The sequence below is a fragment of the Astyanax mexicanus genome, chromosome 14 (assembly GCF_023375975.1).
Source record: "Astyanax mexicanus isolate ESR-SI-001 chromosome 14, AstMex3_surface, whole genome shotgun sequence".
NCBI lineage: Eukaryota > Metazoa > Chordata > Actinopteri > Characiformes > Acestrorhamphidae > Astyanax > Astyanax mexicanus.
This window is the reverse complement of record NC_064421.1, coordinates 19,763,059-19,785,284: the sequence shown is the minus strand read 5'-3', so window position 1 is coordinate 19,785,284 and position 22,226 is coordinate 19,763,059. Positions and strand designations below refer to the sequence as shown.

The 22,226-nt window shown below is 38.9% G+C and overlaps 1 protein-coding gene across 1 annotated transcript; it reads left to right on the top strand.

Moving 5' to 3' along the window:
- The first annotated feature begins 1,456 nt into the window (after positions 1 to 1,456).
- Positions 1,457 to 4,190, top strand: arf6b (ADP-ribosylation factor 6b). Its single transcript, XM_007253788.4, has 2 exons — positions 1,457 to 1,545; positions 1,778 to 4,190. Exon 2 carries the CDS (start codon positions 2,576 to 2,578, stop codon positions 3,101 to 3,103), a length of 528 nt encoding a protein of 175 aa, XP_007253850.1. The 5' UTR covers positions 1,457 to 1,545; positions 1,778 to 2,575; the 3' UTR covers positions 3,104 to 4,190.
- Positions 4,191 to 22,226: the final 18,036 nt, after the last annotated feature.

Here is a 22,226-nt window from a genome sequence, read left to right as displayed (position 1 = left end):
GCCAAAAGTTTGGACACACATTAATATGTGTTCTTTATTAGTGTTATTTACTACATTGTAGATTAATATTAAAGACTTAAACACTATGAAGGAACAGATATGCAATTAGGTCGTAGACAAATTGTGCTGCTTTGAAGACTCTAAAGTATAAAACATATTTTGGCCCGTTTTTTAACATTAATCTACAATGTAGAAAATAATAAAAATTAAATAAAAAGGGGTGTGTCCAACTTTTAACTGGCATTGTATATTCGCTCTGCCTAAATATGTTTCATACAAATGTTGTCTCTTAATACACACAGCAAATGTGTTTAAATGTTATTTTAGTGTAAATAAAATGGAAAGAAAAACAATTAAATTATAGCCTAAGGGTTTTTTTTAAGTCTCTTTGTTTACAATATAAACAAATAATAGTGTGTCTACACTTCAGTATCCAGAGTGTCAGTTTTTTGTAATGTCAACATAGCCACAGCACCTGTAGCAGTAGTAGTAAAAGGATTAGAAAGTGTTGCAGTAACATTAGTCTTCTTTGAGGTAGTAGCAATAGTAGTAGTAGTAGTAGTAGTAGTAGTAGTAGTAACTCTTTTACAATGAAAGGTGCCCTGCTAAGCTGTTACTGGCATTGTAAAGGCTAGCACTGTACTGTACTCTACATTATTTGTAAATGTAGCAGTGCTTCTTTGCACTATCCACCAGATTGATTATGTCATGTATTGCATATTTGCACTCATCCCACTGGACTGATTATTTTAAAATATTGCAATTTGAACCTCTCCATTGGACTGTTTATATATATTGTTTCCAACCTTGCATTTACAGTGTATGTATTTACCCCTTTTTATATTTGTTTTATGTTAAATTGTATTACTATGGAGAGGACAATGAATCTTGTTGTATGTGTAAAATGACAATAAATGTATTCATATTCATATTTGTGTATAATTATATAGGTCAATGTTTGGAACGAATACAGCTCTGGAAAAAAATTAAGAGACCACTTCGGTTTCTGAATCAGTTTCTCTGATTTTGCTGATTTTATAATATATATTTGAGTAAAATGAACATTCTATAAACTACAGGCAACATTTTTCACAAATGTCAAATAAAATATTGTCATTTAGAGCATTTATTTTCAGAAAATTAGAAATGGCTAAAATGACAAAAAAGAAGCAGAGCTTTCAGACCTCAAATAATGCAAAAACAACAAGTTCATATTCATAAAGTTAAGAAGTCAATATTTGGTGGAATAACCCTGGTTTTCATGCATCTTGGCATACTGTCCTCCACCTGTCCTACACATTGCTTTTGGATAACTTTATGCCACTTCATAAAGTGTCTGTTTAAGAGCACAGTGTTGATTGGGCCGGTAGATGTCGCTGTTGCAGTGGAGACTGGAGGGTGGGAGCAGCGGGCTGTGGACGGGTTGGAGCGGAAGTGGCGGATGATTCGCGTCCACACCTTTTCCGCTTCTTCATTCGGCGCTGGAGAGAGTCGGCGGGGTGAACACGGGGCGAGAGGCTTGGGTAGAATGGTGGGCCTCCACAGGTAAGCTGAGACCAGCTATGCTGGTCTCCAGCGGGTAGATAAGGGGTGAATGAAGATGAGTGTGTGTGTGCGGGTATTTTTATAGTGTCTGTATGCGGGGTTTTGTGGTGTTTGTGAGCGAGCCCGCTCGGCTGCTCGGCTAGCTTTAGCCCGCGGCTAACGGCCGGCCTGCTGCCGCTGCTGGTTCTGCTGCTGGTTCTGAGGTGTGCTCTGAAGCTCTCTTGTCTCTCAGGGGGACGGCGGCACGAATCCACACACAGAGGGCTTGAACATCGACGCAGTCCGTCTTCGGGAGGTCCGCAGGACGGCTGGAGTGACCGGAAAACGCTAAGGTTCAACCCACGGGCGCTCCAGCTTCTCCACAACCGCTGGCCGGCCACACTGTCCGGGGGAAAGGGGGACAAGGAAGAAGCCGACAGGAAGTGTGGAGGACCGCAAGCTGTCTGAGGCCTTCCCCGAGCAGCAGCTGACAGCACGGAGAACCCGGGCACAGCAGAGCTTCGGTAACGTCTTCTATCGTGGCTTTTGACGTCTTAAATAATCTTGAACCGTGAGGATTATTTGGCATTGCAGCTATTACAGGTAGAGAGAGTGCTTTAGCTGAACTCTAGCTGCCTTTCTCTTTTTTTGCTGCATCAACTTCATATGTAACTAAAGAGAAGAACAGTCACTGGCTGCTGCGGTTGCTGCTTCTTTTTCTGACTGTTTTCATACTACCCCAGTGACAGGTTTACACCCAGTTAATGCAGTGGCAACATCCTGCCTCTAAAGCTCCTGAATCTGCCAGTTCTAAAAGAGGACTTATCTGATTCAGTTTTGGATGACTGGAAGGGAACTGTGCTCTCATTATGGTTCATAGTTCATGTTGATTAGCTAACTAACTAACTGACCTACTGGCCAACTAGCTAAAGCATACTGTTCCAGAGCTCTGGAGTAAGCACACTCAGCAAAAACTGTTGCGGATACCTCCTGGGTGTTAAGTGTATTTTCTTTGAAAGAGTGAAGGAAATATTTATGAACTATTTGCAAGATGGGGAAGATGCTATCAAAAATCTTTGGCAACAAGGAGATGAGAATATTGATGCTGGGGCTGGATGCAGCAGGAAAGACCACCATCCTGTATAAACTGAAACTAGGCCAGTCTGTGACCACTATACCTACAGTGGGGTTCAACGTGGAGACGGTCACCTATAAGAATGTCAAGTTCAACGTGTGGGATGTTGGAGGTCAGGACAAGATTCGTCCCCTGTGGCGGCATTACTACACTGGCACGCAGGGGTTAATTTTCGTCGTGGATTGTGCGGACAGGGATCGTATTGATGAGGCAAGGCAAGAACTGCACCGGATCATCAATGACCGGGAGATGCGGGACGCCATCATTCTGATTTTTGCGAATAAGCAAGATCTACCTGATGCCATGAAACCACACGAAATACAAGAGAAGCTGGGACTGACACGTATCAGAGATAGGAATTGGTATGTGCAGCCTTCATGTGCTACCACAGGCGATGGACTGTATGAGGGCTTAACATGGCTAACCTCAAATTACAAATCTTAATGACCGACCGATTGGCATTGACTGTTTTAGGTAGAAAGATAAATAAACCTGGTGGGGAAAAAATAACACAATTATCTCTGATAAATATGCTCAAAACATTGAATTATATTTTCATTTATTTTTGATTGTTGAAATGACCCCGTATAACTAATAATTTATCTCTTTGAATGAGAATGGGTTTTTGCTTGCGTTTAGTTTTCTATGTTTTGTGGCACATGTGTCACCTTACTTAATTGACTCGATAGAGCATTCCTGAATTTAATCTAAATGCAGATTCTCTATTATTTTTTATAGGTTTTGTATCTCTGATTTTCTTTTCTTCTTTCTTTTCTTGGTTAAAGCTTGTTCCTCCTGATCTCTCTTGTCAGTTGTCTGTGTTTTTGGAGTCTGTGTGGAAAAAATGAGAGTCTGTCTCCTGCAAACAGCCCATCATGCTGGCGTAACGATAAGTTTTATACAGATATGTTTTAGAACTGACATCTGTAGTAAAGGACAGTTTTACTGAGAAGTAAGAAAGTTGTAGCAAGCATATTAATAGATAGCGTGAAGAATTAAACTGTACCATTGCCATGATGTTACTGACATCACAAAATAAACTGTAAATGAGCCCATGGAACATTATATGCAAAACCCTTTGACACAGACTCTCGAAAGAATACTTGCCTAGACTCTCATCTATTCATGTGTCATGCTGTCAGAAGCCTTCAAGTCGAAATACTGGGTTCTTTGTTTCTGCATCACCATGTAGCCCAAAATGAATAGAAGAAAGATACTGTTTTCAGAGATGGGTTAAAGGCTCAACACAGCTGAATGTTTTTGTAATCCATGAGGTCCTTTTTCTACAGTTTAGGCTTGAAACCACCAGACTGTGTGTCACTTGCAGTTCAGTTTTGTGTTTCCAAAATGTGACATTCTTGCATTTCCCTTGTAGTGCTTGCATCAGAGCGGACTCAACCTGCCATTGAAATGGAGAGAAACCTTTTCATATGACTCATTTTCTCTCATTGCTTTATTCATTTTGAAAAAAAAAACATGTACAAAAAACTACTTGTAATTGTAACCTCCAATTAAACTTAGTCATTTTAAAGGTTTTACTTCATTCTTGTTTCCATCGTTTGTAAGTTGTTCTGACTGGCCTATATAGCATAAGAGTCATTTCTTAACAGCGTTACTTGCAGGGGGTTTCCACAGTCACTTGCAGTGCCAAACCAAAATGAGTAAGGGAAAGAAAAATGTCTGAGCAAATTCTTAGCTCAGTTAGTTGAGCTGATTTTCTAGCAGTGTGCTCAAGCCTGCCTGACAATTTTACTTAAACTTTTAGTTTAACTAACCTTTGTGAAACCCAACCAAAGTTCTACTGCCTATATGAATGGCTTTGTTTGTCATCGGGCCATATTTGCACAGTGTTTTACAAACTGGGACGCTGCTAAGTACTTTGGAATCTCTGATAGGTGGGAATGTAAAGAATGTGAGCTGAGATTAATATTTGACTACATCAGTGGACCAGCTTTGTGGAATCTAACCTTCAGGATGTTTACCATGTTTGTGTGAGTGTAGCTGGAGTCAATGTATAGTCTATAGACATGAGTCAACAGCCAAAAAGAGGTTCTCAGCTGTGAACCCTGTGCGTTTGGGGTTGATTTTTTTTGCCTAACTAAGCATTCCCCCACGTTAAGATTTTTTTTTGAAAACAGGATGCGTCGCTCTTAGTCTCCAATGACTGCACAGCTGCTAAACTGCTTCACACAGAGAAAGCTGATGGGAAGCCATCATTGTGCGGCACAAATGTTTGTACTGCTGCTGACACAGCTGTTAATAACAAGTGCTTGGTTCACTTGTTTCAGCGGCCGTCGACCATCTTGAACGGATGTTCAGCATGTCAGCTGCCTCTTTCACCTCACACTAGATGATAAGGGAGTAGTCAAATCAGTATGTGCACCATGAGACTGAATGACTCACAAAGTAGTTGACTTCCTTTGTGAGTGGTTTGTAGCTTAAGCAGATTTTAGAGTTACCATTTAAAGCCGCCCTTTGCTGTTGATCTAATGACCTTCTGTCCTATCAGTTTTTTCCTCATGGCACAGATTGTGAAATAAAACAGTAGCTTACTGTGATTCTGACCTTCAGGTAAAAAAAAAAGGATGCTTGAATGAAACATTGCACCTAATTCTAAGATGTACTTCTTTACTCTTTGATGGCAACCATCATTCACCTAATTATTACAACTTTTACCTTTTTTCTATAACCTAAAATTAACGCTATACAAGTGGCTAGTTAGCCAATTAATAGGAGAGGCTTTTTTACAGAGTTTTGTGGAAGTAGATTTTATTAATTGTGGATGCTTCTAATGGTTTCTTTTAATGGGTATTTCGCAAAGTGGGGTCTCTGTCATATAACACAAGCCCAAAGGTAACAGGGGTGTAAACGAAAGATCAATATACTGAAGTATCGAAATATATAGATTTTTTAAATTATTATTTACATGTAAGAAATGTTGTCAGACAGTGGTACACTTTGTTTGGGTTTAAACCAGATTGCCAGATAGCACTGTTGTGCTCCGTCTTCAGATCCCTCTCTTTTGATTGCGTAAAAAGTACAAACAATATATTGTGATTATTTTGAATTGTAACCCCTGTACTGTGATACACAGCCCTGCTTATACAGAGCCCTAAAGGGTAAGGCTGTTCAGTACATTCAGACAGGAACGAGTTTGTTCTTACGTTATAGGCAAAACTGAGAAATTCTGATTTAAATACCATCATTAATATCGATTTGTGTGTATACACAGTGATTAGATTCATAGATAAAAGGGGAAAGAGAATAAATTTGCTAATAAAGTTTTAAGGAGCTTTTGTGTATTATGGCATTTTTTTTTTCACAATAGAGGATTTCTCAATTTAGGCTGAAAATCCTACATCCAAGCTTTCTCAAAGAAAAACAGATAAGAGACGTTCCTGTTTTGACAGTCCTTAAGATTAGGCTTAGATTAACTGGCTTGCTGATAAAAAAAAAAAACACCTCATGGATGACTGATCATGAGAAATGATTGTATGATTGAAAATCGAATTAGTGAAGAGATGTGAGAGGTGCTTCGGGGTGGTTAGCGATAGCAACAGGCCTACAATTTTTTTTCCACAGCGTGTGTGTAAAGCTTATGGTCATGAGGAAGTATGACAGTGTTTCCAAATAGCCCCACACACATCTGCGAGTTTCACTTCCACTTCAGCCTCAGAGCCGAGATGCCGTGTTACTTCTTTAACCACATACAGCCGTTTCTGGGCATGACCAAAACGGATATTTCTTTTTTCTTTTTTGTTTATTTTATTAATAAAAAGTACTTTTTAAACACCTAGACATGTATATTAAAATATATTTTCTATATGCATTAATACAGCAAGCACTATAAGCAAATGGCATAAGGATATTAATTTGTGCATTGCAACATTCCTCTTTTGGCATGCCAGATCACAACCACCCAGAACATGTGTAACTTGTAACTTGTGCGTGAAACTCTGAGCTACAGTCGGTGGAGGAAGTGGTCACTGTGGTCTGGCTCAGCCATGCAACGAATGGGTGGGGTGACTTGAGAGTTGAAGATGATGAGCTGATGATTTAAGCTCTAAATATAGGATGTTGTGCTGTCTGTGTTGAAAGTACACGACTGGGTGCAGGTCAAACTCGACATGTAGTGGGTGTTGTGAACAACGATCACAGAACTGGAGTTTTATTGAACTTGTCTTGAGAGGTTTTATGAGATTGAGGTTTAAAGTATACACTAAACTATTCATTATATTACACTGACACGCCATGTGTCATGGGGCAGAAGGTAGGATTGTGTCTCGGACAAGTGTTTTGTACCACAGAAGCTGAAGAACCCTTCCCTGACCTGTGGGATGGGTGTGATGGGCCTTCTTTCTAGAAATTGGATATGATGTACTTTTTTTTTGGCCCAGACAATTATAGCCAGACACTGCTGGTCACGAACATTGCCACCCACTGCACTGTCCACAGTCGTGGTTGATGATGCCTTCTATTATGTATATCTTGCACACACTGTGACACTGTGAATCATGCTGTGTTAAATGCACAGAGTTGGGAAATGGAACAGAACATCTATCTGGCACCAACTATTGAGCCTTGCTCTAATTTCAATAAGTACACGTGTGTAACAATTAATCCTTCATGATCAATTAACATGCTGCTGTGCCTTGACTTTTGTCATGTTAGTAAAACTTGTTTCGAAGTGACTTTAAAATTTAAATCCTTAAATGACTTTTTAAGCTCAAACTTAAGGGTTCACGTATGGCTACGTCTTTAATCCTTTTCTCATGCTTAATTTTTCCACTCAAGAGTATAAACAAGCAAAGCACCAGCCAGGTCCTTTCAGAAGGAATAGATGTACCTTATGAGGCTGAAACCCCTAGTGGCCCTAGCAGCTGATTCTTTGTACAGTAAGGGATATAAAGTCATTTTCACACTGCAACTGAGGATGTCTGAGAGAATGAGCAGAAAAAAATGAGTCCACACTTGTTTGTAGTGGAATATAGAGATGAATCAGATCATGTAGCTGTGTGGAGCAGACTATGTGGAGTCACAGAAAAGGACAGCTCCAGTCCTTCCATTAAAGCCGATTAAACATAACAACGGGGTGTTTACTCTCCCACAAATCCTGGTTTGATGCCACCGAGGAGCTTGTGGGACGAGCAGACTGCGCTGTGTTTTGGCAAACACAGGATTAGCTAGATTTCATAGTTTTTGCTCAGAGAGGGTTTCCTCAAAGGCACCCCAGTTAGAGGACAGAGAAGCTCAGAGAGCTGATTCTGCAGTTCAATCTGGGAAACAGATTACTGTAACACAAATGCACTCACACTTGGATGTAATTTAATGGAAGGATGGACTTGAGCTGGTTCTAATTAATTGTGTACTGAGATGAGTTTGCGTCGTCGTGAGGAGCCAGGCCTCCTATCAGGTAACCTATTACGTCATCGGCCTCCTGTCAGTCAGAGGTGTGGAAAATGTGTCTCGGTTACTCTTGGTTGCATCATGGTTTCTGTTGGACAGGTTTGGTTGCATGGATGAGTCTCCTTTACAGAAAGATGCTTATAAAGCTTGGAAAGGTATTTATACGTATATAAAAGTGCTTTTTAGGGCACAGCTTTTCCCTTTGCTTCTTCTTTAATGGCTGCAGCACACAGAAATGGCTGCGTTTGTAATGTATCAGTGGGCGTTCTGTAATCTTTGCATTCCTAACCCTGACCTTGGCCTTGCTCAGCTACAGATGTTCTCGAATGACACTGGAAACAGAGGGGAGAGTGGTGGAGTGGGAGAATGAAAGGAATAAAGAGGAGAAGGTCAGATGTCACCAGTTTAAATAGTAGTAAAAGCAATAAAGGAGAAATGCTTACTCTGCTTTGTATACACAGAGACATGCCAGAAGTCATGGGACAGCAATGTGAAAATTGATTATAAATTGCACATCCAACACTATAATGTGTGAGGTGTTTTCGTTTGAGTGAGGTTGATCTCTGGCACAGTGCTCATAGCAAGGCTTTGTTTATTAAAGTCTTAGTGAGGCCTGATGCCAGTCAGTGCTAGATGGATTGAACATTTAATTTCAGAATGTGTGGACATTTAACGTTCCTCAACCCACAGTGTTGCATGTGAACTGGCAATACATTAAAGAAGCCATTACCACCCACAGTGGACAGCACAGCATCAGTGTCTAGATCAGTTGTCCATGTGAACAGACAAGCGACATTCAGCAGAAATCTGGTACATCCACTTTCAATGCAGGAGGCCTCACAAGCATGTTCTGCATATACGTACAGTGTTCTTCAGCTTCGTTAGAATATATAAAAAGGGATTATGAGGTCATGGGGCATAAACATAAAATGTATATTTTCAGTTTATAAATACAGGCCTAAAAGAATGCCTCTTCAAATGCATCAAATGCACATTCTCAGGTTCTCACTTTCATTTATGTAATGCCTTTCACTCTGTATTTGGAAGGAATTTCAGAATGGAAAGGCATCCCTTTGGGAATGTCTGGAATTCTTATGCTGGATTTCCTGAGGGGGGAAATAGGCAGAGGAAAGAGAATGAATGGGAAAGCTGGGTGTTATTGTCGCAACAAAAAAGATGACAAGATGGCGACGCTCTGGCTTTGTAGCCAATTAAATGTCTTTTGGCAATTCCTGAATGGAGAGTAAGAATTCTAAACAATCTTTCCTCTATTGTCCCTCTCTCCTACATTCAGTTTTTTCTCCTTGCATTAGAACCTGGTCGACACTAACACTAATTAACCTTAATTACAGCTTTTCAGTATTGTACTAAGGGCTTTAAGCCAGGTCTCTATTCACAGACTACTCTGTTAAGTATTCATAATCTTAACTGTCGAGAGACGTGCCTTTTTGTCCTTGAAACGCTGTGATCAGTCTGTGTCTGCCCTGAACTCTCACTGGGTACACTTTTAAAAATAAAACAATGCCACAGAACAACCAATTTGGTTCCTTAAAGGACCATTTTTAATACTTTACAAAAAGGAGACAATAAATAACAGCACTTATGACAGAATGTCTAAACTAACTATTAATTGCCATTAGTTAAGACATTATTAAACTTTAAAAACATTGTCTTTTTATTATTATTTACAACATTCTTAGACATTAAAAAATACTCAAATTAGTGTCAGTTATTAATTGGTTGAGATTTACAATGTTTATTACTTTAGTAAGTACTTGTATTTGTGACCCTTATTGTAAACTGTTACTATACCATTGCATAAAATTGTTTAAAAATGGATCAGTATTTAAATTCTTCACAAAGATACATATCTCTTATGCAAACAGTTCTTTAGGTACAGCATATTTGGTTAAAGTTCATACAAATGCTCTATAACAATATATTTTTTATGTTTTGTTGCCATGTCCACTGTGCTGCCTGTTTAAATTAAATATTTATTTTAACTGGTAATAAAAGGTTGACAAATATATTTTTTCTTAATGGTCTAAAATATTTTATTTAGCCATTTTCATAAAAAGATCAAGCTATTTAAATGTATCTAAGAATCCCCTCTCCACACGGTCCTCTTAAACGTAAACCTTGACCTGTTTTTAAGGGGCTGAAGCCACTTCTTTTTAGCTATTAATAATAGCTTAGTCTGTCCACACTGCCATGGTAATATATTAAGATAATTCAAATAAATGTAGAAAATCTAATTGTATTTTTTAAATCTTGACAAGTGCACAATGAACAATTCAATTTGTCTGCAACTTTGGGTCATCACAATAGGGCAGACACATGACTGACAGGAAATGTGAAGTGAAAGTAAAAAGTGATTAATCTGGGTGAATATCATTACTGTGTCTGAAGTCTTATAATAAAAATTGAAATCTTTTGAAGGCCACTCTGGAATTTCTTTAAAAAAAAAAAAACTCTCTGTGGCACTTTTATACATAAGAGTGTAGTGGCTCAGACATTTTGTGTGGTTACTCATGTTAGCTAAAGGGCGTAACCATGGGTGCAGAGCAGTACCACCCATTCTACAGTTTCAGCTTGCGCACGGAGCATTCACTACAAGCCCTGTTTGCTTGATCTGTTGCTCCGGGAACATTCTGATGAAAGCACTACCCCTAGGTTTGAGTTAGTCATTTGCACCAGGCCTGCTGGTTCAGCGCAGCAGGTGGAGAGCAGTGAACCGAAACTGGGTTAGTGTCCTCCCCTTCCGTGTTTTTACTGCCTAAACTGCCTCTACTATTTTCAAAGTCTCCTAAATACTGCTTGAGTTGGAGGTATAGTTAAGGAAGAAAGTTTAGACTAATTGGTGACTGTTAACTGTTAAATTGTAGTAAATCGTAGTAAAAAAACCCAAACAAACAAATTTATGTCTTATTATTTGTCTATGTTAATTTCGATTCTGAGAGTTCCACTTGTTATGGAAAACAAGTTAGGTTAGAAATGGTAAAAATATACGTCTGGGTGCGTTCCTGTCTAGGTTTTATGATATTTGCATAGTTGCAGGGTTTAAAAACAAAAAAAATTTGCTTTTAATAACATGCTACTTTGCATTTAATAACATTTGCATTTTTCTTAGTCAAACCAGTCTATATAGTCTATATGAAGATGTGGTACCTACTCTACTTAATTGTTGCTACCTGGTACATAGAACAAGGTACTTTATCCCAAGCAAGCCAAGTAGGATCTAAGGCTGCGCTCACATTACAGGGCACATTGCTCAAATCTGATTTTTTTTTTGCTCAGAGCACATTGATACGTGTATAAATGTCGCCTTCTTCACTGACCAAAAAAAAAAAAACGAGAGATGACTCATAGCTTTATAAAGGTGAAATTAATATGTTAGCAACTCATATCTGAAGCATCTTTTGCTCGAGTGGAGAGCGATGGATTGGATGTGTATCTGATTTAGGACCACATATGAAAGTGAAAAAAATCGGATTTAGCTTGTTTACACAGCCATGAAAAAATCAGATCTGAGCCACATTATGCATTTTAAAAATCTGATTTCAGTCACTTGAGCCTGGTAATGTGAATGTAGCCTAAAACATGATGTGTAACCCTTGCTAACCCTTGCTCACTGACGAGAGAATCATCACTGTACACTAGGGGTGTCACGATTCTCTAAATCCTCGATTCGATTTCATTTTCGATTTGAGGGTCACGATTCGATTCGATTCTCGATTTTCTTGTTTTTTTTTCTTGTTATTATTTTATGCCTCATAAAATTTAAATAATATATTTATTATTATTATTATTATTATTATTATAAATATTATAAATATTATTATTATTATTTATTAAGATATATATGGTAATGCCATCTAGTGACTTTTTTTGGTAGCAACAGTGTGCACTATTAAAACAAGCAGTTTATCAGAGCTGTGTGTGGATGGCTGGTGAAACTGCTCATTACATGAAGCTGCAGTTCTTCATCCAACCACTAGCAGCAGCAGCACAAGCCCCGCTCTCTTCACTCAGTCACTACTTCAGTACAGCCCAGCCACGGGCTACAGAGCTCAGCCAGTCCGTTTTTACTGTTTCTGTAAACAAATAAAGGTTTTAACCCCACTAACCGGATAATACAGCTCACTACAGTTCATCTTTCAGCCCAAGCAGCTAACAGCAGCAGGTTAGAACAGCCGACACGGAGGCACTGCTCGGATTACATTATAAACAGGTCAGTTAGCGCGCTGCTAACCTCAGGATGTTTATAACTACGGAGTTTAGTGGACACACCACGGCCGCCAGGTAAGTCTTTTAAAGGCTACTGAAGACTATTAAAGGCTATTAGAGTGTAACCCCTGGCTCCCAGGGGTTACAAGAGGTTATTGAAAGCATTATTGGGGGGCAGAAATCAGTACAGGCTGGTTAGATAAGTGATGTGGGTATTGTCTTATAAATATTTACACATAACTTATATCTCTCCTGAAAAGCTTTTATTTTAGTCAGAAACACGCTTGTGTTTACTTTATCTGAGAGAAAGATGTTTTTTTAATTCAATGGAAAGCAACAGGTGTAGTCAATTATAAGTTTAAGATTTTTAATCCACCTCACTGTGATCTATAGTCAGTGTTCTCAAGTCACACTGACACACGCATTTCAGCGAGTTCACACGCTCTCACCTGCGCGCACCCACCCCTCCATTAGATACAGATACAAAACCTGCGCGCCCAACCCCCGCCCCCCCTCCCCCGTTGGACAGATAAAAACAGTGATCACACTCCCGCCGACTGCGCTCATGCAGTGGCTATCTCTATTTAAATGAATAGGATGCGCTGTGTTGGTGCCGCGCCATTTGCGTAGCGCGCTGCGCTATTTGCGTAGCGCGCGCGGGAGGGATCGTCGATCCTCTTTTTGACTTCGATACTCGAGATCGTGACCTCATTTCGATTCGATTTCGATAAAATATCGAGATCGTGACACCCCTACTGTACACTACGCAAAAAGCTACAAACTGAGAATCTGGAACATGATCACTTTTCAGCAGTCTCCAGTTCTACTGTGTAGACGCTCTGAAGATGACGTGATAGTGACGGTGTATTGTGTCCTCCCCTAGATTTTAGGGGAAGGGGGGCTGTGGTAGTGAAAAAAAATAAACCAGGAATGCAGGAAATATGAAGAGGAAAGAAAATGAATGGAAAAAGCTGTGGCGTGTTATTGTTCCAGCATTGGAAACATGATAATGCACTGGCTTTGTAGGAAATAATAATAATTATTGGCTCTTGCATTGCAACCTGTTTGACATTAACACATATTAACCTTAATTACAGCTTTTCAGTATTATACTAAGTGTTTTAAACCAGGTCTCTTTTCACAGACTACTCTGTTAAGTTTTTAATATGGAAGATTTCAATGTTTTGTTTATTTGAACATTTCAGGGCATATGTGCTTTGAAATACTTATTGTAAGGCCAAGGTTATGTAAATATACAGAACTTAATAGATACGTAAAATATACAGTAATATACATAATTATATATAACAAATAAAACAGAAATGTACCAAAACAGGAAGGCCCTAGGTAACAGAACAGTCAAAAATGTATTGGTAAGGTGGTATTGGTGATGTTAATTTTCTCACATTACCAGTACTAAAACTCTAGTACATTTAAGCAAAGAAACACCATATTAATGGCTCTGTTCATTCTAACTGATTTCTGACTTCACATTAAGAAGTTCTATCAAACTTAAATCATGTACAATCAAATGTGAAGATTTCTTTAAACTCTAAAGAGGTTCTGCAGACTTGTATATCCTTTATTACAACTGTTCTTAAGTTGTTTAAAAAAAAAACACAAATTCTGGTTTATGTATAGTGATGTCCTCTTTTCTTAAAGAAATATGTGAGTCGCAGGCACAGTGATATGCTTCTCTTAACTCCCCTCCCCTCACCCCTTCGCTCTGTAATACAAATGCATGCATATGATTAAGCACACCCAGTGGATTAGGCAGAATATTGCACAGCTTCAGTAAAGGCAGGCCTATCTTCTAAATGGACATGTGCACCCACCAGGCACTACATAACCCTCTCTGCTTCACGTATGTTAGTCAGTTAATAAGAAGTGCGGTCACTGAAATCTCTTTCCAAATTTGTATATTCATCACTAAGCTCAGAGACGTTTTCCCAACAAATGCAAAAGAAAAACATACAGCTAATCATTCTCACCCTATAATACTGGAATCTGACTGCTGCACTCCATTTCCCCAAGGCTCTATGGTTTTATGATCTCTCTTCAGAGTTTTAGCAGTAACTGTCCTACTCTGCTCATAAACACAACATGTCGTTGCTCTTCATTTGACACAGGAAGTGGTTTATAGTTAGCTCTCTTCCTGTTGTGGTTCAGAAGCTTGAATGGAGCCATCTGTGTTCATTGAATCCCTGCAGAAAGCAGCAATGGAGTCTGCTTTCTTACTCCAGCTCCAACCCATTTAGAGTATTCCAAGAAGCAGAAACAGTCAAACTAGATAAAACAATGTTGTTGTAGAACAGGGGTCGGCAATTAAGTTTGGCCGCGGGCCAGATATTTTCCAAGCCATTACATGGCGGACCACAAAAAAAACTTTTGGAAAATAAAGTGTAATGGCATAGAGTGCTACAGACTAGTAGCTCTCCATCCCAGAGTGTTGTTGAACTCAATTGCAAAACTGTTGAATTAAAGCAGGAAAAAATAAACACACCACTCCTCACACAGTATCAAACTTGTGTCGTCAGGGCTGCGGTCCAATACACTACCGCCACCCCTGCTAGTGAATTAGGACACGGCCAGGAAAAAACGCACTTATTAGGAGATAGGGAGCCCAAGAACGGGCGGAAACTAGTCACGCCGAGCACAAAAGAGAGACAGGGGAGAAATGTAGACAAAAGCTCGCCAGCAAAGCATTTTATTTTTTATATTTTAATTATAGTTCAGACAACCTCAGGTGGTTAATGCTTGCGGGCCATCTATTGCCGACCATTGTTGTAGAGGAATCAACGAAAGATCTGGGATCTGTGAGCATGATAGTTTAAACCATTCAGCACCATTGAGCTTTTCCTTGGTTGCAAAGTTTTTTTACTCTTAAAAACAAATGCGCTACAATGCATTAAGTCATGCTTTAGAAGAACCTATTATTAGTTCTATAGTTCAACAAACACAGCTCTTAATAGAATACTGATAGCTATTCCAGTGCTACAGATGACAATGTACCATTAGTCTGCAGTTTAGGTTTTAGGGCCTTCACACAATCGCTGTATATCTATCTATTGCAGGCATTCAATCTCTTTGTCTCTCTCTCTTTCTCTGTGTGAGAGAGACAGAGACAGAGAAAGAAAGCACAAACAGAACAAGAGCTGATTTATATTTGCTGTACAATGCCAATAGTCTTCCGCAAAGAGCTGGGTTAGAACAGCTGCAGCAGACAGGGAGCGAGAGGGGAGCTTGCCTCTCTGCTCTAATGCTGAGCGGCACAGGGAGAGAGATCTGACTGGGAGCAATTGTCTCCAATATGATATTGAAAGGCTTGGCCCTTTTTTTGGGCAATGGCTTGAGAAAAGACTATTCTGTGTTGCCAAGCATTGGTGCAGTGTGAAAGGAGAACATGGGGAATGTAGTACAGCATGTGCTAGATGGTGATTTGAAAGTCATTAGTTTTGCTTTTTCCCTAATGTCCAACTTTCTTGTCAAAGTCTCCTGAAATGTAGATCATTTATGTAACAAAAGTTATTTTTAACAGCAGCAGTAACAGAGTGTTAACATGTGAGAGATCTAGCCTTGTTGGCGGTGGGTGAAAAGTGACTGAAAATGGAAAATACACAGTCATACACCTTCAGTGGCCAAAACATTCCTTCAGAAGAAAAGGGGGAGGGGGGATTTACTTGAAATGATAAAAGAAACATTCTAACTGTCTGTGGAAATAATTAAAGGTTCATGTCTAAAACAGGAGTATAGTTCTCTTAATTCACTTGATCACTTCCATTGAGTCCTGTTTGTTGTCAAGTTCATGCATCAAATCCAAGCAAAAGCTCAATTGAATGTGGGGACATTTCTCTTTGAATAGACACTCGACTGGTTCACTCAGAATGTGGGTTGAATCATAATGGGCCAAGAATCATGGGTTGATTATAACAGAAAAACACACAGCATCGGGCATCAGGCTCTGTAACACTCCCACACCAGCCTTTTGACTTAGCGGCTGTGTGTGACAGCTTCTCCTGAACATTCGCCTTCAGGCAAACCAGTGAGAGACATATGTGCTCAGCACTTCAGACTGGCAAACTGAGCCGTGACTCAGTTAGGGAAGTGTAAACCCTTATGGGTGAATAAACACAGTCATATCAGAATATTATGACCACCTTCTGTTCCTGTACTCACTAGACTATCACATTTAGCTCCACTTTCCACATACAAGCACTCTGTATTCCATCTGTTTCTCTGCATGCTTTTTAGTCTCTGTCATGACCCCACAGGACCACCACAGAGCAGCTTATATTTGGGTGGTGGGTCATTTTCAGCACCACAGTGACTGTATTGACATGGCGGTGGTGTTTTAATGTGTGTTGCTCTGGTCAGAGTGGAACAGTGTCCACTCACTATCCACTATATTAGACACCCCTAACTAGCTGGTCAACCATGTAGATAAAAAGTGAAGAGACCTCAAAAGGAAGAAGATAAAGTACACAGAGAAACAGATGAACTACAAAGTGTTACTATGTGTCAGTAGAGCTAAAAATATGGTCAATGAGAGTAAAAAAAAACAGAAGGTGGTCATAATATTCTGATTTGATTATGTACTGTATTTTTTCGCACTATAAGGCACACCATATTATAAAGCGCACTATCCATTTTCTGATCTATTTCCATACATAAGGCACACTGGATTGTAAGGTACATTTTAAGAGACACTATAAGAATTTTCTAATGCAGCAGGTCTCGCCCCTGGGTGGTAACTGGGTATCTAAGTAAATTAAGTAAAACAAAACTGTAAAAAAAAAAACTTTTCAACAAGTCAATCAAGAGCTGGATGTTAATCTACACAGATTTCTCTTCTGAAAACTGTTTATTTGGGTAAGTAAAGCACTTCCATTAATTTACAGTAAGTTTAGATTCCCGAATTTCTCCATCACCACGGCTGTAGCATTAGCATTAGCGGCTAACTGCTAGCTATTGCCACCCGACAGCGCTACACTGAGTAACCCTGAGTGTTCGGTAAGCCAGGGCAATATTAGCTAGGGTTCATTCCATGTAGCTTGTTTAAACACAGTAAACGCACAGGCCACAGGTCAATAATACTCCACTGTGAACAGGGAAATAGCGAGCACAGTTAGAGGGTAATGCTAATGCTACTCCAGCAGTGCTAGCTGGGGTTCGGAGCAGGCTACAAGCCGATAATACTTACCTCTGAATGGAGAAATAGCGGTTAGCAGCTAATGCTAATACATCTCCAGCCCCAGTGCTGGAGAGCTAAACTGAAACTCCTGTATAACGCTGCACTTCAGCAGATTCTCTTTACTGCTCCTTACAACCTGACTGGTAAATTTCATACATAAAACACACTGGATTAAAAGGCGCACTGATGATTTATGAAAAAAAAGAAGGGATTTTAAGTGCACCTTATATTGTGAAAAATACGGTACTGCACATGTCTGCCACACAAGCAAAAGCTTAACAATAACAATTCACACAGTCACAACTCCTCCTACAAGGCTGGTGGGCACATTTAGCTTTGCAGACGTACCGATTTGCTTCATTGTCTTTGGTTTAAATAGAAGCGTTCCTGTTTGAAAGATTCCACATTCATTTTTTGGCAGAACTGTTGTTTTACCAGCATAATTTATGACCATTCTTTCACTCTCTCCCTCCCTCATTTGCACACACACAGTCTCACACACATGAGGTCAGCTGGGTTGAAATGAGCTGCTAAAATATCTGAGGAGTGTCTGCTTTAGACTTGCAGCCTATTTTTAATCACCCAATTCTCATTTCTATTCTGGAGGTTGTGTTTTAAATCGGGAGCGTGAGGAGGGTGGCTTTTTCTGGAGCATTCTTTCCTCACTGAACAATGGCTGCTCTGTGCTCAACCGTGGAGGCCGAGACAGCTGATCCAGGGCCCGTGCTGCTCCTTTGGGTTGTAATGGAGAAGCCATGTGTGGTTGAGGGGGGGGCTGACCAGAGAGCAGTCACTGAGGTCAGAGGTTTTTCTGAGCTGCCCAGGTGACAGTACGACAGCACTAGTGCCTTTCTCCACTATTCCCAGTGCGGAGGTACGACCCCTCACAGTCTTTAGGTCCCTGGTGAGTCAGCACAGGCTTTGATTACAGCTCTGTCTCACTTCCATGACAGCACGTCTCTACTTCCCATCTACTCTGACTCAACCAGCCCAGTGAGACACAAACTCTTACTGATAGTGTGCTTTTCACTGATCAGTGACATATGGGCTGGATGAGTGTGTGTGTGTGTGTGTTCAGAACAAAATCTATTCTATTTTTAGGAAAACCACAGAAAAAGCAGAGGTAACTTTTAGTGCTAGGTTAATCAAATAAATGCACTGAATTTTTTCTAAATAGATTCATATATTTAGCTTTACATACAGCTCTGGAAAAAAAATAAGAGACAACTTCAGTTTCTGACTCAGTTTCTCTGATTTTGCTATTTATAGGTATATGTTTGAGTAAAATGAACATTGTTGTTTTATTCTATAAACTAAAGAAAACATTCCCCTAAATTCCAGATAGAAATATTGTCATTTAGAGCATTTATTTGCAGAAAATGAGAAATGGCTGAAATAACAAAAAAGATACAGAGCTTTCATAGCTTTCAAATAAAGCAAAGAAAAAAAGTTCATGTTCATTAGGTTTTAAAAGTTAAAAAATCAATCATTTGTATTATAACCCTGGTTTTTAATCACAGATTTCATGCTTCTTGGCATGTTCTCCTCCACAAGTCTTACACACTGCTTTTGGATAACTTAACGCCACTCCTGCTACAAAAATTCAATCAGGTCAGCTTGGTTTGATGGCTTGTAATAATCTATCCTCTTCTTGATTAAATTCCAGAGGTTTTAAATTTGGTCAAATCAAAGAAAATATTTTTAGGTGGTCTCTTATTTTTTCCAGACCTGTATTAGAATATGCTAGAATAAATCTCATTAGATAGACTTGTGCTTTTGTCACACATCCTGTAAAGAACTATGATTTTCATGTTTTGCCCTTGTTCTTAACTGAATTGTTAGAAACTATTTTAAATATAAAATCTGTTTTTAGGTTGAAATGAGCTGCTTGCTATTATTTAGCTGCTACTAATTTATTTGAATAATAACCTTTTCCCTTTCTCCCTTTACTGAAACAGTACAAACAATATTGGACTAATAAGGTATAAACCCATATATGTGCAATTGTGTGTTAGTTTAAGGACCTGTGCCTGGACACTGATGGAAAACCTCACTCAATTGGAATCTGCTGTTTTATTCCTGTTTCAGTAATACCCCTGCAATGTGGATGTGTTTCCTGCCAGATCTGTTAATACAGTGTGATTTACCAGTAAACAGATCATCTTCTCACTATGTCTGTGTGTGTGTGTGCGTGTGAACGTGCGTGTGAGTGTGAACGTGCATGCACATTTCACACCCAGCAGTTGCCAGTTTGCTGCAAAGCACTAGGATCACTGCATATGATGTCACTGTCCACCAATCGGAAGCACAGCTCAGCCATGATGTAAAACAGTATGTCACAGCTTTTTCCTGCTACGTGGAATAATCTCATTAGGAGTCTCAGTGTGAGAATGGACCCCCTCCCTCAAACTGTATGCTCTCACTTGGATTTACTTCATACCAAGCTGGTTAATACCTTATGATATACGATTAATGTGCCTTTGTTTGTTTGTTTAATAATGTTCTGAGATCTCTTTGTCTCTATTATTTATAAAAAACGGCTCTGATTGGCCGTAGTTTTCCTTTATCAGTGACCAGTCATGTCAGCATGTGAATTTTCCATTGGGACCAGCTTCTTGGTAAAGTATATGTACAGTAAGCTATTAAACAGTTAGCTGATAATATAGCTGCAAAAAATCTTGTGTAAATATAGAGTACAGTAGAATTAAACCATATTAATGTAGTTGTTTTTAAATTTAACAGGTTTAAAAGTACACAGTGTGTGTTTAAAATTACAATGCAAGTGATACTAAAATGGGTATATAATTATAAACATTACACCACAGCTATCACAATGAAAGATGTTATATTTTCCAAGACAATGTTCATAGCATAAAACTCACTCCCTAAATTGCAGACTTACATCAGGATCTATGTACTTTTGGGGCTGTTAGCTACATTCTACAGATATATACATTTTGCATTATTTTGTAGAAAGGAATTTGAGAGTTTTGGGACTTTTTTTTATACCGAAAAAGAACAAGCACTATACAATGACATGACAGATGTGATAGGACAGTAACTATTATCATGTCCCATGGCTTTCTTTGTCCCTTGCATCCTGACAAACACTGCCAAAAATGTCTGAGGCCTTTTACATTGATCGGGGATGTGATTTCTGCCATTGTTTGTCTGTTCACATGGAAAATTTGAGCCAGACACCACACGTAACAATCAAGCTGACCACTGTAGGTGGTAATACCTTCTTTTGCATATTCGCAGTACATGCGTGACACTGTGGATGGACTGTTAGACCTCCCAGCAACTGCGACTATATATGTAGCTTTTCTATGAGCACACTGGCCAGTGTTCAACCACACTCAGAAGATAACACCTCACAACTTATATCAGAGTGGGAGTACCAAGCTGTCCCCTCATTTAACACTTAATGATCAATTTACACTGCTGTCCAATCTTTTGTATTAAAATGTACTGAATTGTAATTTAACCATACCATAGTACACTGTAATATAGAGCTATAGCTGCATTTGGGCATGTGTGTGTGTGTGTATATATATATATATATATATATATATATATATATATATATATATATATATATATATATATAATCATCACTGTCCAATAAAAAACAAGTATTTTCACTATACTATGCAGAAGAGAGATACTTAACTTAACCTTAACTTTCAATAGAAGTCAGTGTAAATAGAGTTTATTTCAGGTCATTTTGAATGTGAATTTCTATTACTCCATTAATAATTTTTAACACAGTCTACGTATGTTCAAATTGTGTAGTAAACAAAAAAATTATAAAAATTGAGATTATATGTTTATATATTGCTGTGAGACGCATTTCATTTGCAAGTATGGGGATGTAACTCTATCTACAAACAAAATGAAATTATGCAAAATTTTGTTGCTGCCAATATGGACAAGGAATATTTTTATTTTTTATAGTGGACAACTGTGGTATGGAACTTGTTTTCCCTTTATATCACATTTTATATCATATCAATATAGCAATATCAATAAAGCTCTTATTTTTCTGATACTTGGTGATGTTGTCTTTGGACACTTTATTTTCACAGGAACTACACATTCCACTCCACATTCTTAGGAATTGACATCATCTCTCACTACAGCACAATGTGACAGTATATAGAGTTTAGAGCCTTAAACAGGTTAAATCAGGAGAACATGTGGGATTTCTCTGTCTGTTTGTCTTCTTCTATCAGTGCCATTTTGTATCCTCTACCATAAAGTGTTTTTTGTTGGGTTTTTCTGTCTTTGACCAATATCTTTTGATGTCTACCATTTCAGTCTTTGAGAGAGGAAGTGTGGGTTTCCCTTAGTAACGGTTACTAGGGAAGTGAGCTGTGATAGGCTTAACATGCGTCATACTCAAACTCAAACCCAGATTAGATTTGTCATTTATATACATATACTGTATATATACATATATACACACACATGGAATGGCCTTCAGGAAACATCCCATTATGTACTTAATTGCACACTTGCTCACGTGATGAAGTGAACTTACTGCTCTACTACAAGGCTTTAGAGTTTACTATGCAGTGCCACCTGTTGGTTACCAGACCTGCCTCCTGACTGATTATAGGCGCAGGGCCCAATCACTTGTGCACATTTTCCTCAGTGGTAAAAGGTCAGCTGAATAACAGGAAGATATAGATGTTAGTGTTAGAGAAGTGAACGTCTCACTTAAAACACACACTGCTTTCA